Genomic DNA, 17,213 nt, shown 5'->3' with positions numbered 1-17,213 from the left:
GAAAAGGTACTACTAATTATCAAATATTTCCCGGACCCCCCAGCCCCAAGCACTTTTCATTTTGCTCTCCCCCTTTATTTCTGTGGTCTTCTACAGCACCAACAGCAAAAAAAAAAAAAAAAAAAAAAAAAAAAAAAAAAAAAAAGTCGATTGTGTAGGTCTGCAGATCAGCAGCTTAAAAAATTCGTACCATGGAATAATGTTTGTCACATTTCTCTTGCTTTCCCTGTCCCCGTGGATTTGACACTGAGCAACTGCCCAGTGGAGAACAAAGATCATCTGGGGATTGCTTTGTAGGCTTTCCTTTCTTCAAATTAATTTTAACTCATAATGGAAAGGTCACAGACATAAGCTCTCTACCAAAAGTGGCAACTTTGCATTCTTCAAGTGATACATGTAAGGAAAGAAGGGAATTAAAGTAGTGGAAGAGACTTACATTTTGCTTCAGACAGATTCTGGTTAGGTGACCAGACCAGCATGCCGAGATTCTCTCTCTCCTGACTTCGCCTTGCAAGTTTGGCTTAAGAGAAAACAGACACAAATCAAGTTACAGAGAAAGTAATTTCAGATGCAAAATGGATACAAAAACGACTTATCACACATCTGCAACTTTTAATCAAGATATAAAACCCATCCACAGAGTTAAAACCCCATCTTCCCATTCAGACCTGAGGCTTTTCCTTGTTTCTTCAATGCATCAGCCTCTATATAACATGACAGACACTGCACACTCTCATGCAGCACACTAAGCAGCATACGTTAGATCTAAATTAAAAGTTAATTAATGTTTCTCTTCCAGCACACTTGATTATTTTTCTTCCAGCCATCATTAAATGAAAAAGGGAGGAGCTAGGCTCAGGCAGCAGGCTCCAAGCTCTGGACATCATGAGACTGCAGAGTGCAGACAGATTAACCCTTCAGGGTAGGCACATGCATAAAACCTCCCACACCACACTTCTGAGCACCTCCTGCACTGTCCCAGCAGCCCCTCTGTGCCTCCATGCCCCATAAAATCAGGAATGCCCACCCAGGTGACACTGGGTCCCTCAGGTCACAAGCAGGTCCCAGTCTCAGCTGCTCCAGAGAAATCAAAATGCATCCACACCCACATTGAGACACAAACCCACACTCAGACAAGTCTGTTTTTAACCAGCTTAACACCTGGCTGGCAGGAGAGCTCTGAAAGTCTCAAGTGAAGATCTACAGCTGCACATAGTTTGTAAAAGCAACTTCAAACTAAGGTATGTTTCAAGAGCAAGCTCTTGTCAATTCTGATGATGTTCGGTCACAAGCAGTCAAAAGAGAAGGAGGAAGAGGATGAGAAGAGGAAAAAAAGCAACTCCCTCCTTTGAGTCAGCACACACACAGCCAGCCCAACCACCCGCCCTGGCAGAGAGAAACTTGCAAATCTTGTTATAAATGAGTACCTGCAGTGCTATTTCCACTACAAAATGCCACATAACGCTCAAGTTTTATGCAATATTTCAACACATATTTTCTCTGTGCTGTGCAATTAGATATATAACCACCACTGCATGATGCATTCAAACAGGTCAGAAAAGATCTAGTAACACAAAGTTACATTTACACTACTGTGAAGACTCATGGTTTCACCACTGTTTTTAACCTGAAATCTGCTCAGCTAAGAACAGTCAGGATTCAGATGACAAAAATATTTTAACATTAAATTTAAAGTACAAATAGCACATATTAAAAATAACCACCTGTCAGCAACATATCTACACTGAACTACCAGGTTTCTTTCACAACAGACACCATGATTATCTTTCACTCAGGTTTTTGGGAAGGTTTGGGAAGGTTTCACGTTGTTTTATTTTAGGGTGGTTAGCAACTGCACATACAAGGTATTTTGCACGCTCTGCATGTTCATTACTTTCCAACTAGGCAAAAAAAAAAAAGGAGTGAGAAGAGACAACATCCTCTGTTGGCAAGAGATGGGAGGTGAAGACCAGACACAGAACACAAAGAGTGTCTGAAATTAAAATTACAAGTCTTGAAACATTTGGCATTAAATTTTACCTTCTTCCTCATTTCAAGTCTGGGCTGGAATGCAAAGGAGTCAACCCTAAGCCTCCCCTTTATCAAATTTTTCTCTTCAGTTCTCCTTATCCAGGACAGCCTGTTCTACTGAAGTCTAACATGGGGTTCATAGAACAGAAGAATAAAAAGTCTCTCTCCTTACTTTAACCTACACTGAAAAAGCACATTCTTATCCCATAAAAATACCCAAAGACAGCAATCATCAGTCAGGTGTTCATGAATTTAAACATTTCCATCCCAATCCCAACACACTCCCAGTACCCACTGCAGCTCAGGGGATGCCCAAACACTGCCAGGTGAGGTGTGACACCAGGACATGTCAGCCTGCCTTTAGCAGAGAACCCACCTCAGTCAGGAAAAGGAAAGTTTTCTCTCAGTTTAGCAGTCTGAACCTCCTCTGCCCTGGGACACATGAGGTGCACATCCCAGCCCAGCTGCCCTGTCAGGAGCAGGGCTCCATTAGCTCCGCTCAGCCACAGTGGGTTGGGTGAAGTTTCACCTCTCATGGTTAAAACCCCAAGTTTGGCTTTGGGGCAATGCAGAGGGAGCCCCACAGCCCTTTGAGGTGATACCCAGTGCAGGGAGGCGCTGCAGGACCTCATGGCACCCAAAAGCAACGTGGCCAAACGTGCTCCTCATGCTGCTCCACAGCTCTACAACAGGAGCCCGGGAGCCCCCTGTGCCAAGGAAATGCCTTGGGTTAAGGAGCTACCTCCTTCCAGCCAGGCATTCCCTCCTCCCTGGGTACCACACACAGAGGTGCCTGCAGATGCTGGGCTTCATGCCACCCTCAGGACCCCCATGTGCCCAATTCCCACAGCCAAGTGTCAGTTCCTCCCTCCTGCCCCTCTGTAGCACCAACCAGCCAAGTTACACTGGGCTCATCAAAGTGTGTGGAGCAGCACCTCCAGTGTTCCTGCAACTTGTCCCCTGCTCCACCTCTCCACCCAAGCCCACACCTGTCCAGCCTCGGGCCTCATTCCTTGACAGCTGTAGAGGCCACTCCAAGGCACATACAGTAGGGTTATGCTGAAACTCACACTTTTCTGCAAAGGACAGGAGCACCTAAAGGCTAACACACATAGAAAGATGGGAGTGGCGTGCTCCTCAAGCATCCATAAAGGCTGATTCTCCCTCCCTGCATTCCAAGATGCTTGCCAGGGCCTTCACCTTCTGGCACCACATCCTCCCCAGCACCCCTTCTCAAGCCCACAGCCCCACATTTACTGTGCCTCATAGGTAAGGCAGACATGACAGAATTTCTTCCAGAACAGTGCTGATCCCACCACAAATATACACAGCATAATACTCTTCCTGCATGATGTACCAACAAAAAGCTTAAGAGCTTGCTCAGAATTTGGAATCACATTGAAATGAAATGACTGCTTCAGAGCATCAGCCACGAGAGCAGAAGAGGGGCCTCAGAGCAGAGTGGCTGTTCCATCCCTTTATAGCACCATGCCAAGCACAGCTGCAATGCTCACCAACACTGTCCCATGCTTCTGAACAAGGACTATCAGGATGAATTCTGACACTCTGCACTTCAGTGATAAAGCTGTAAAGATAATTCAATTTAATCTGTTGCATATTTCATGTAAAAATAGCCACGTCAGAAGGGCAAGGGTTATTCTTTTTTTAGGAGAACAGATCAATTTAAGATCAATGAGGTTTGCTTGTTTAAGCAACTGCAGTTAAACCAGTGCAACCTGTGCTTAGAGAAGCTGTATAGTGGCAGACAAGATCTGACATTTCAGGTCATCCTACACTTTTATCTAGCTACCCACCAGGAATTTGTAAAGTCTCTGCCACAGCCATTAGCTCCATGTCAGTGGCTGTGGGAGCCAACACTCTGTAATCACTTTCCCACTGTTGGCTTTCCCATTTGTCCCAAGTCTGTCAGGAATCATGGCTGCTTCCTCCAAGAGGAAATCCTCCTACTACAACCAGCACCCCCTAAATTTTGTTCCACTATCAGAATTCACAGGGAATGCAAACTTCCACTGCCTTTACCCAGGCAGAGAATGCAGCCCCAACCAGGCACAGTAGTATCATGTTGCTTTTTCCACAGCAGTTACCATATCTGTCTCTTTTCTTACCACTAGAATATAACCCTACTCCACAGACTATACACTAAAACTCAGGAGAGAACCAATCCAGCTGAAAATTCACTTTGAGAAGAAAAAGGTATTTTAAGAGTTTGTCCCATTTTACAAATGTGGTTTACTGCACAAGCCCAAAAAGTTCTACTGTGGAAGGGAGGAAATGAAGCAGAGCAGAAGACATATATATCACTATTATTCTAAAATGTTGTGGAGGGGGTTTGGAGTTCCCCTCCCCCAGAGCTGTGAGGGCACATCTCAAAACCAGTGTGCAGAAACACCTTGATTTGCACAGGAGGGAAATGACACAGCCCCTTTATTTCCCATCACTTCTTCCCAAAGACTGAGGCTCTCCATCTCTGGGGGCTCCCTGAGCTAACAATACACCTGGACATGCAAGAGCAGCACACTGCAAGATTTGGAACCCTGATCCACAGCAGCTAAGGCTCTCCTCACCTCTACCCATGAGCTGTCAAGCCAGGACATCTGCTAGGAAAAGGGAAACAGGGATTTCTCCAAACTACCAAAGGAACTGCCAAAGGTCACTGTAGCAGTGTACATCCATCAAGTCCCCCCTACAGGTCAGAGAGTATCTCCCCTGTCCTTCTGATCCCTCCCAAATTTCAAGTTAGCCATGGAAACAGTTGTATCAGAAGGAAATAATCAGAAGGTTTAAGAGCACCACTGCTAAAGAGCATTGTTTCCCCTTCCACCATCTACTGGACAAACCAAAGCAGGGCATCTACCTGAGCTTTAAAAATATAAAAGTAATCCAACAAAAAAAGCTATTAGCTTTAACTCCATACCAGTTCCTGGATTTCTACCACATATATTTAGAGACAAGAAGAAGAGTAAGGAAGTAGAGACAGTCAGGATACCTCCCTCACCCACAGCACCAGCTTAAACTACCTTAAGGCCCACGGGTGGAATGGACACCATTCACAAAGAGAGTGCAGGAAGGCAAAACACAGTCTGCAAGCAGGAGCCCAGCACTGAGCAGCTTCAGCCTGACACATCACATTTTATTTTTCTTCCCCAAGTTAGAGAAGAAACATGCCAGAATAAACTCAGTAGGAGCAGAGGCCTCTCAAAGAGCCACCAAGCACTCTGTCATCTGTTATTTTGCTTCTGCGCAAGGCAGCAGTGCCAGCTCCCACTCGAGTTCCTGCACTTGAGGGACTGCTCTGTCTCACAGCCCTCCCCAAGGATGCTGCATGGTCCAGGCACAGCTGTGAGCCATTCAGGAGCTTTACATTTCCTCTGGACACCTGGACAGATCCCCTGGAGAAAGGATACTCCCCTCCTGCAGATGACAAGACACATTTTGCTCCTAGTTGCATCCTGCCCAAGTCGAAGTGAGGCTTGGGCAGGATGCCTCCAGCATTTTTCCTTCTCCATAACCCTCTCAGTAATCTCTGATGTTTTTGCTGTTGCTGTTTGCACAAGGCATTTCAGAGCTATTGAAACCCTCTGGATTTCAAAGCAAAGCACAGTAACACATGACTGTGTGAGGGCACTGCAACACACACCATGGAGAGTGGGACCTTGCTCTAGTCAGCTGCTTCTGTTATTTAGAATAAGGTAACTCAGAAGAGTAGGTCCACAGTCAGGTGCTGGATACAAACACATCCTTCTGTACCTTCTCTAGGAAGCAAACAGGAGCCTTAAACCAAAGTTTAAAAGCACTTGCCATAAAACTACAGGCAATTCTTCAGGCACTGATCTTTTGCAAAACAACAGGTAAGAATATACTTCCAGATCTGAACAACGTCTTCCATGAAGTTAATAAAGATTACACAACAACTGAAATACTCAAGGTGAAGGATGACAAGATTCCCACCTAAAAAAGCTATTCCTTTACTAACAGCACTTACTGATCTCCCCCAGCTGATACTAACTCATTTTTAAATCACACAGTGCAGATCTTAAAAGAAAGTGTAAGAAACACCTCTTCCTTTTAATATGCAACCCTGAGCATTATCTATAAAACATGCATTGTGTAATATCCAAAGGTGAATAGATGCTTTTATTGTTTGGAAGAACTGGAGCTGCCATACAATAACTTAGCTGCTGATGCTTCTTAAAGCAGTTTTGGATCAAGTCTAATGTATTTACTTCTAGTGAAGTGAGATTAAACAAGTGCTTCCATTCCCAACTCTGCATTTTCTTTATCAATGCAGAACTTAAATTTACTGCATAGTGTAAAATTCCCTGTTTACAGTACCCATGATGGCTGTTAAACAAAATAAGACAAGGGAGGCACAGGCTCCCAGAGCACAAAAAAATTCTCTTATGGGTTCACTGGTATTACTCATGCTCACAGTGTAATTGTAAATGCACAGCTGTGGTACAACAGCACAACACCTATGTGACACAAGAGAATTCAAACAAAATTCAGGGTCAGAAGAAAAGCTTCTTCCACTTTCCTTCCTCACTACTGGCACTGGTGTCCCAAGCAGCAACTCAAAGACATTTGAAGAACTTTGCTGCTCATCTCCACTTCCTCCTGCATGTGACTTCTCCCTGAGTCAGCAGATAATGCTTGTGATCCCCTTTCATTCCTGTTTTCCAAGGACTGCCTAGTCATAGCAGCTGATACTTCATAGAAATACCATCACTGAACAGACTATAGCAGCATTAAATGAAACAGAACTGGAATCCTGCAAACTGAGAAACATTTTTTAATTAAAAAGCTATAAATGAAGCAGCAGTTAGCTCTTCCTATACACGACTACACCCGGCTGGCACTATAATCTATATGCAAATAAAGTTCTGAGGGCATTTTTGTATCTGCCTAGGGAAACAAAAGCAACTATTTGGGTTTCTATACAGAGCAGCAGCACTGGAAACATGGAGTCAAGAGCATTACTGCCTCAAAATGACTGTAGGTGCTGTGCTACAAAACTCCACAGTATCATGTTACAACTGTGAGCAAAATATTGCTTTAAAAATTACCCAGTTAAAGATTAATCACCCAGCAATGATTACAAAGGTCACTTTGCAGTGATAAAAATTATTACCATTAGAAGAACTGAAAGAGAAAATGAGAAAAAGCATAGATGGCAATAGCTGCCTTTTCTCTAAAGTAATCGAGTTCAATCCATCCTAAGTTTAAACTCTGCATCTTTATATTATTATTTTTAAACCTTTTAAGAACACATCTGACCCAAGATGCCTTTCCAGTTTAACACCCAGCTGTAACACAAAAGCTGTGCCCTACATTCTGCCCACAGCCCAGGCCAGACCGAACAATAAAGCCAGAACAGATGTTGAGGCCTTGCCTTGTATTTTCTTCTTGAATAACACGAGCCTGTTCATTCCCTCCTGCAAGCAGGTGGCACCAATGTGCAGCCATAGATGAGGTCTGAATAACTATACAAGCAAACAGCCTTTCCATATGCACTTCAAGTGTGCAACATTTTCTACACCCATACAATTCCAACCTGAGCTCTTCAGTGAGTTCTGCACACATAAGCCCTGCAATCCACACACAGGCAGGAAGCACATTACCCCACCAGGAGCATGAATATAGCCCTGCACATGCTTAGCATGGAGCAGCACACCTATGCTAATCACAACGGGCTTTTGTCTAGACATGGCTGGGCTTTTGTACTGAAACCTAAAAGGGTTAGGGTTTTTTTAAAGAGAAAGTATAAAATTAAGAGGACAGAAAATGCACATTTGATCAAGATTTTATCAGACATCTCTTGCAAGCCTTTTAAAAACACCATCCACTTTTTTTTTTTTTAAGGAGGACAGCTGCTAACTATACCACAGCAATGCTGAATGCACAGCCAGAAAGCAGCAACCAGAACAAAGCCAAAGCCTGCAGCACTTGTGTGACACCGAGCTGATGAGGCTCACCTGCCCTCCCATGCACACTTCTCCCTGCTCCACAAGATGACACTTCTTTCTTTCCTTCCTTTTTTCCCTTCCACACTATTCCCCTTCCAGTCTCATTCAGGTGACCAAAAAGTTACACAGGAATGCCTACATGCACGCAAGTTAAAATCCACATATTGAATTTAATACACAGAAAAGGAACAACAATAACACAGCAGTTTCCTCAAGTGCTAGGTCCTGTGCTGCTGACAAACATCGAGACACTGCTGAATCTATTTGAAGCCAAAGAACCTACTCATGAGGAAGCAAAGACAAGGCAAACAAACCCTCTCTCTCCATCACAGATCTTGATTCTGCTGCCTCCCCTGATCTTTGACAATCAGCAACTCCTACATGCACAGCTCCACATTCATACAGCCTCCCAATTCTTTACTAAGCTAGCCCTCAGCTCTTCCCACCCACTGAACAGGGTCCTCTGTTGTGTTCCCTTAAGAACAAGAGCAGCTGCTTGGGCCAGTCCTGCCCATTATTCACAGGCAGCACTTAGGAATAACAAGACCAGGACCAGCAGAGAGACTTCCTGAGCTGGTACTGTATCTGCATCACTGGATTTAATGGCCCTTCATGGAAGGAGGGAGTAAAAAAAAAAAAAAAATCCATCAAATAGACTAATCCTTTTTGAACCCATTTATAATTTTGGCATCTACAACATCCTGTGGCAGAGTGCTTCAATTTAATTATATGTTTGTTGTCTGAAGGAGAACAAAGAAAGCCCATGCACACACTCCCTTCTCTACTCTAAAGCTGCTACCCAGTCATTTCATTTGGTGGCCCCATTTCCTGCCTTATGAGAAGCAGAGAATAACTGCACCCTGTTCACCTCATTCGTGCCTCTTGCTGTTTTACAGATCTCCTACTACACATTCTCAGTCATCTGCTTTCCAAGAGAGACAGTCCAGGCTTTTCTGCTTCTGCCTCGTATGGAGATGGGAAACAAGAACAATTCCTGTACTTTAGTTATCTTACAGCTCTCAGCAGCATGTACACATGGGGGAGGGATGGGAATGGGACACAACCAGAACTGTACACAGTGTTCAAAGAGAGGGTACAACACAGGATTTATAAAACATGCCGTAATGAGGTGTTATTTTGTTCTCAGATGCTTTCACAACAGCTTTTAACAATATACTTGCTTTTCCATTATTACCATTGAGTTGATGAAAAAAAAACCACTGTCTACCAAGATCTTTATCTGGAACGGTAACACCAAATTTAAAGACCACTGCTGTACAAACAGTTAAGGGCAGTTTAGAGACCACTACTGTACACACACAGTTAAGGGCTGTTCCACCCTACCCTCCCCCTCAATATTAGTTAGCACATAACAAGTGCCACCTGTCACAGGCCTGAACACGGTGCCCATTCCCTCCATTTAGCAGATGCCCACACTCCCTCCCCCCTGCTGCCCCCTCCTCCCATTCACACACTGTTTTCTGACAAGAGAACAATCCAGCTGCTAGTAGTAAAAATAAGGTGAAAAACAGAAATAACAAGATACATAATTTGAAATGGGGAATACACAAGTGTTACTTTATTTGGAGAGCGACAAGTGCAAGAGTGACTCCCCTTCACCCTCAGGTACAGGACACCCTTGGCTTCCCGAGGCTTCTTTCCCCAGGAAAAGTGACACAAGGAGCAAGAAGACAAGAGAAAAGTTTCTCAGACCTTGCATCTCCCCCTCTTCCCTTTCCTGCTAAACAGCAATACTGCCTAGACCACCCATTCAAGTAGTCCCCATTCCTCAGCTCAGGCCACCCTTTTCCATTCCATGGCAAGACACACAGGCTGCGTTTTACTAATCTTTCCCACACGTTAAGAACCAGCTGGCCTATTTCTATTGCCCTGCGCAAGAAGAAACTAAAAAAGTCTCAAGTGCTCACTAAGCACAAAGTACTTTTTGGTATTTTTAGCAACACCCCTTCCCACCCATCAAAAGTTCACAACAGCCTTCTTTTCAGATAGCTTAAACTGATTAGTGGAAGTAACAAGTGGCTAGGAAGCACCAATGACATAAAATGTAGATTCTTGGTCAACAGAGTGACTGGTTTTTGGTTTTTTTCCACTTCCAAAAACCTTGCCAGGATGACAGTCAGGAACATATATGACTAACTAGAACCTAGTCTCCAAAGAGTATGGGATGTGGGCACCTCTCATCCTCACCCCACACCTCAGGAGATCAGAATACATTTAAAAAAACTAATGACCAGCTATTCTCAATGGCTTACAAAATAAGGCTGCTGGGCACACATGTTACTGCTTGGCAAGACAGTACAGTGAAAGACAAGCAGACAGGACATACTCATGTCTGCATCCAGACTAGAGTCAACCCAAAAGGACAACTGAGAGAGAAATTCCATGTTACTCTGCTCTTACAATACCAAATATTTTTACACAGTCCAATCAACCAATCAAGCACAATCAGCTCTCAAAGACAGTAAAGGTTTGTCACATTATTATTCTTTAAAACCTGGGTCAAACACCAACACTTCTCAAGGCCACAAGCAGGAAAACCCATCACACAACAGCAGCAAACACATCTTCCAAACTCAGCTGAGTGCTCTGAATAGGCTGGACATCCACCAAGGAAGGCACCACCATGGCACCTCCCTGATGGAGGCAGTGCCCTCCAAGGGCAGCAGAACCAGGCCCTGCCAGCCTGCCCAGGAGAGGCCTCACCTCTGTGCTGAAGTCACCTAAACTATCCCATTTCTACCCAAAGCTGGTTTGATAGAGGTGGCCTGGCTGGCAGAGCTGTGGAGACAGCAGCCTCTGAAAAGGGGACACGGTGTCCTCTCCCAACACAGCCACCTCCAGAAACAGATACCTGTCCTCGGGCCAACGCCAGCACACAAGAAGCTTATACATCAAATCCCACCCAGCACTGAGTCATGCACGGTGTGGTGTGCAACTGCAATCAACAGGCCGCGAGCATGCCCAGTTTAACCCACACAAATCCGACTTCTAAACGTCTGTGACAGTTGCATATCCTCCTCTCACCCCCATCCATGACACTCTTCCAGGTCCTTATCCTCACAGCACCCCTACAGCAGATGAGAGCTTTTATCAACACACACACACGCAAAGCTGACTGCCGGGCTTGCAGAGGCTGAGCGAGGTTTCCCCAACCCCATATAAGAGCCCTAAGTGTGGCTCATCCTCCCTCATCACCCCACTCTCAGAAATGCTGAAATCAAATAGGGACCCACAGATAACACATTTGTGATATTTCAAACCAGATCTTGAAAACTCAGTCTGCTTCCAGCTCTCCTCAGAGATGACTGGTGCATTCATTAGCCCACAAGCTCCCCAAGGTACAGACAGTCCCTCTCCTTTTGTCTGCACGGGGCCCACCTCCACAGGGTGCTGTAAGGATAATATTCATACCCAAAAACACGAAGTCAGATTTAACATGCCCTTGAAATGCAGGCGGCTCCCGGATCACAATTTTCCAACAGATTTCACAAGTTAGTTTGTTTTTTCCCCATTTCTGCCAAACTCAGAGGCGCAGTACTGACTATAATTAAAACATAGCTAACAACCATGGCATCCTGGTTTTAACATTCAACTTTTACTAAAAGACTATCCAAAACAACTTATCTGGTTTCTCTCCTTCTCCTGCCTTCAAAGAATCTCAGAACTAGTTTGTCCTGCATCTACATTAATAATCAGAGCAAGAACGCCGTGTGATAACAGGAGAGGCTAAGCAATCCATCACAGCTGCACACCAAGCACTGCCTTGCACTCACTCTGCAGGTTTCCCACTTCGTGCTGAACCTAGCTGATCCTAAAAGGTGCCAAGTAACAGTGAGCCAAGCCCTGGAGACACAGGCTCTGGGCATTAAGCAGCAGCAAGTACACTCGCAGCCCAGAGGAACAAAACAGGGGCAGAGCTCTGCAAAGACAGGGGCAGAGCTCTGCTGGATTTTCCTGAGCTGCCTCTGCTTTAGGATTACAAACGCTCCTTCTGCAGTGCCAGCATTTGCATACCACAGCATATTTACAAAGAAATCAATCGGGACACGAGCCCGGAGGTGAACACGGAGAAGAGGCCCGCAGCACTCGGGGCAGCCTGCAGAAAAGCTCGTGGCTTTCTGCTCAGTCGCTCCAGGGAAAGGCAAACCGGCAGCGAAATAACACAGGATCCCCTTCCCCACCCTGCCTAACAAAGAGCACACAAGTTTCAGGCGCAGGGCCCTACAGGCTCTCAAACGCAGCCACCACGTGGTGAGCGAGCATCAGGAGCCGAGCGCACACAAAGAGCCCAGAAGCAGCAGGAGACGGGGGAGAGGGCTGGGAAAGCCTCGGCAGCCAGGAGGCGGACGGGGGAAGGGGAGAGGCAGGCTCCTTCCCCAGCCACGGCCAGCAGGAAGCCAGCACAAAGGGGACAGCGAGGCCAGGCAGATAAGGAGAAGCCCGCGGAATGCCAGGCTGGCAGTGCAGATAAACTGAGGAGCCAGGACGGTGCTGGAAGGAGCCGAGTGTGGTTTGGTGGAGAGCTGAGGGAGGAACCCGGCTTGGCACTGGAGGCAGAGGAAGGGTTTGCACAGCACTCACCTGAGCCAGAGCATGTCGCTCGCACGCTGCAGCACAGCGCACACAGCTACAAAATTAACTTAATTTTACTGTGTTCGGGGCCATTAGTCTTTCCAATCCGAGGAGTGAGATCCTATTCAGCACATAAAGGCTTCTCTACTGAGGCTGAAAATTCTTGTTTTCCCCAATTTGGAATATCTTTTAGGCATAATGTATGTTCAGGCCAAAATAACCCCTCTAGGCCAAAATAACCCCTTCTCTCCTTTTCTTCCAAAAACCATCATCATCGTGAAAGCAACCAGATCGTCGCTGCATATGTTAAGAGCCCGGAGGTCTTATTTTCCCTTTCCACAAATTAGAGAATGGAAAAAGCAACAGCAGCAAAAAAGTAGTGGCCATCCCCTAGCAGCTGTTTGACAGGAATACAGATGTGCCTCCCTGCACATCAGTTATGCTGCCCCACACTGCTCTCAATAAACTCAGTGTGGCTTCCCAGTTCATTTGCTTCACCCAGTGAATACTGGATAACTCCACAAAAGCAAGCAGTGACTCTCCATACTGCACCATATTGAGCTCTAGACACCTAAAGACTCTTTAAGCAATTGTCCCTGTCCTCCCACCTTCAGTGCTACCACCCTGGCCACTGGAACAGACTCTGTGTAAACACCTTCTGAGCATCAGTGACCCAAAGCACTTGCTTGTTCTGCCACCAGTTTGCTTCAAATCCCAACCTCAGCTTCCCCCAGCTTGTACAGAAGTGCTTAATGGGGCTTGTACACATGAATGCAGAAGTTAAAAAAAAAAAGCGCAGCAACAAGAACAAGGCAGCAAGGGAAACAAAACACGCAGGGACATAAAGAGGACAGAGAGCCTCAGGGGAGGGCCAGTATTTAGAGTTACTGGAGACTGAGAAGCTAAACCATGCTAAGATTGCTGGGTCTTCAAAGGGGGAAAAAAGTCTGCAGAGCATCTTGGAGAACACAACAGCCGTACAGGTGCACATGCAGGCTGGAGCACAGAAAAGCTGAGACATACTGGCACCAGAGAAGAAAGCAGACTGTCAAAACTACAAGACAAGACAGGCCAGTGAATATATATCATTTACCTGTAGCAAGGGGCTCTGCCAAGCATTCTGAGACACTTCTATACTCCTCAGCAGAAGAGCTGTGTCCTCTTCACTTCTGTCCTGGCCTGCATTTTCTCTGTAACTTTCACACACTATTTATTGCTTTTACTGAAAGATGACCATTTTCCCTGACATCTGGATTTTCACAGGCTGCTCTTTCACTAAAATACTTTAAAGAAGAGACTGCAGGAACAGGTACCATGAAACAGGTTGTAGCAACCTCTATTCTTAGTTCAGCTGAGCTCTGATCCGTGACCAGGAGCTGCAGGTACTGCTGCAACCCTGTGCATTTGAAAGTCTTCAGTCTTCTGCTCTGTGCCACCACTCACATACAAATTGCTACAAGTCCAGTTATATCTATGCTGAAAGGCAAGAATTAAGTGTCAAAATAATTCAGGGTACATTGGTTCCACATACTTCTACTCTTCCTTCTACCTCAGAAAATCCTTCAGCCCCACCTCCCCCCTTGCACATGCACAACCCCTCAGCAAAAGCTTTGCACACATTACACCAACACTTGTTAGCATGGCCAGGGACCCTGCTGAGATCCTCAGCTCCCTAAAGACTCCGATTGGTCTGACTTTCTAACAACAAAGCTATTTGTAGTCAGATATTTATGATACTGGCAGTGATTCTTGGTATAATTACTGATACCTAGCCTGAATATACAACAGCAAAGGTGGAAGAGCCCATAGCCTGTAAAAAATACTCAGGAGTAAACCAGCTTCACCAAACAAAATAACTAAAGCTCCTTTCCTGTGCCAGATTTCTGCAGCATGCTTTTACTGAGCAGAACAACAAGAACATCTTCCTCTGCTTGTTCCAAAGATCCCACCCAAATGATGCCCACAGAAGGCACTGCTTGGCTGTACTGGCCCCAAATGCAAGACTCCAAACATGCCCTTGTTAACACTTCCTACACCTCCACTGCTGCATGAGGGCATCCAGCTGCAACACTGACATGATCACCCTCCCACACCCCCACAGACAGCTCTCCACTATCCTGCTGCAGAAGCTTCCTGCAGAAGATACAACAGGTGCTGCTGTGCAAGACAGAAGGAGCAGAGAAGTGGGATTCTTTGAAGCCCAAGACATATACCATTATTCAGTAGGAACATGGTCTAAGTTTTCTGAGTAGCTGAATGCTAGATCTTTGCGCCCAGATATTTTTCTGGTATATTAGAAATGCGTTACATAAGACTCAGACACCATATATCTGTGTGTTTTATAGATATATATATATATATATACACACACACTCTCTCTCTATATATATTACATAAGACTCAAACACAAGCGTTTCTGCTCCAGCAAGGCCTGAACATCAGTAATGCTTGCAAGATCATTGGCATAAGGCAGGGAGACAGAAAAACCCCTGACAATTCCCAGAAATACAGGATATTCTTTTCCTCCAGGTCATGATTATCCCAGGTACCAGAACAGGTATCCAGGCTGGTAAGGCACATGCCTGATCAACTCACACGGCCTCCAGAAAAACAGTCCCAACAACAACAGTCTGAGACCTGTAAGCACCTTCGGCACAGTACCTCAGACTGCCAAACTGCTGACAGCTGGGCCTTGCCTGTTTCCCTGCCCCCACAGAGAAAGACAGAAGAAAGCTGCTTACAACACTCCATAAAAAACCACTTTCTCATAGCAGCGTTCCAGGTCCACTGCCAGCTGTTCCAGACTTGCAGAACAGGACAATCCCACTGCATCTGATGCTGTCCTGAACCAGAGGCATCAGCTTACACGCAGGAGAGTTTAGATGTTTGTTGCTGCTGAGTTTGGTCTAAATCTGCACAGTCCCCTCCAAAAATCTTCTGTTTCTCCTTCTTCCCCCATCCTCACTCACCCGCCCCTAGACACAACAGTTTGACTACGTGCACGAACAGGTTCATCAAAAGACATGATCAGTGCAAGAACAGTTCAACAAGTCCCAGAGCCCTGGCATGTCCCCTGACAACCTCAGCAGCTCCTTATGCAACTACCCCGTCAGTATGCAGAAGAGTCACATGAGACTAGCACAGAGCCTGGGAGAGCAGCTTTTAAGTTATTCCTGCACAAGAAAAAGGAGTGATAATTAAGCAATGTCTTGTAAGATTCCTAGACTCTGTTTGAGAGTCCTTCCTCCCTTGACTAGAGCAGTACACCAAGAACACTACACTCCCTTTTACACAGTTTGTTTAAATATCAGTGCTATCTCCACCAGAGAACTCTGCAGCAATTTCTAGGAAAGATGACACCAGAGCACAGTTTCCACATCCCTGGCTTACTGCCCTTGAACAGTTCTTTCTGTGCAGAGTCGGCAAGGTTGAAAACTTGTTTCCGTCTGACACTGACTCACCATGCAGCCTCCCCTCCCTTGCAGCCTAACCACGAGCAGAGAGAGCCCTGCTCAAGTCCCAGGGTCTGCAGGAACACAGGAACTACACATTTTTTCACCAAGCCCCACTTTGCTCAGTTGATGCTACTGAAAAGTTAAAGCTTTCACCAAGGTTCTCCTTTGCCTCTCAATCCCTAAAACTGGAGGTCATGTGGCAGCAGCTCAGCGAGTGCCTTGCAGCTCAGGCTCTGTGCAAGGCAAGGGCACCGTGCCTTTGCTCATCCCCCTGCGAGGGAACATTTCCCCTGCAGGAGCAGGGCACAGACAAAAGGCACAGGAAACACACCAGGCATGGTATGTAGGGACAAAATGCAAACATTTGTCTCTTACAGTCATCTCCCCACAGAATACTGCCCAGTGCACACGTGTTGGGTGGGCAGTTGTTGCTCCCTCGTCAAGTTTATGATCTGTCATGTCCACCTGTGCCCTGTGATGCTGGCACCTTCCAGAACACAGAACTCAGTTAATTGTATCAGCCAAGGATGTGCTACCAATACCACTAGGAAAGCAGATTTTTGTGCTTTCAGAAGCAATTCCTCTGCTGTTCCTACAGAACCATCAATTTTGGCCACTAAAACCTTGCCACAAGGGGATGAACTACCTTTTTTTTTTTTTTTTTTTAACTAGAAGCAGCAATTATCCTCCCTAGTTTTGCCAGTTAGCTATCCTAACAATCTTCCAGGCTTCTTGGCTCTCCTGCATAAAACTCTTGAAACTACAGCACATTCCTACCACTTCTGCTGTTATTAAACAACCTTATGAGGTTCCCTTGTTCCTCCCATTTCCTTCATTTGGGTGATTCCAGCATCATTCTCAGCACTGCCACTAAAAGCAGCACTTGTGATCTGAGAGGGGAACTTCCCCAGCCACCCAAATTTTGGCAGAACAATGTACTAGAGGATAGAAGGAATGGTTTGGGCATGTGCTGTCTCCTTACATCATCATGTAAAGACAATCAGTCTTGTTCCCCTCATGTGTCTTCCAGAGGTGTAATTATTTCTGGAAGTCTGGAAACACAGGGAGTGAAAACTACTTTTTTCTTTCTACCTTTCCCAGAAGTTTTCAAAGGAGTCAGCTGTAAGAAGTTGGAACTTCACTGTCTCAT

The 17,213-nt window shown here is 45.6% G+C and overlaps 1 protein-coding gene across 1 annotated transcript in view; it reads right to left on the bottom strand.

The window, feature by feature from the left end:
* The window catches only part of RCOR1 (REST corepressor 1), an 81,821-nt gene that overhangs the window by 40,735 nt on the left and 23,873 nt on the right, over positions 1–17,213 (bottom strand). The window contains exon 3 of the mRNA XM_058026838.1: positions 437–520. Within this exon, the coding sequence (XP_057882821.1) occupies positions 437–520 (84 nt within the window). The remainder of the gene's footprint in view (positions 1–436; positions 521–17,213) is intronic.

The sequence above is a fragment of the Melospiza georgiana genome, chromosome 6 (genome assembly GCF_028018845.1).
Source record: "Melospiza georgiana isolate bMelGeo1 chromosome 6, bMelGeo1.pri, whole genome shotgun sequence".
NCBI lineage: Eukaryota > Metazoa > Chordata > Aves > Passeriformes > Passerellidae > Melospiza > Melospiza georgiana.
The sequence above is the reverse complement of the archived record's forward strand: the minus strand, read 5'-3'. Positions and strand labels throughout refer to the sequence as shown.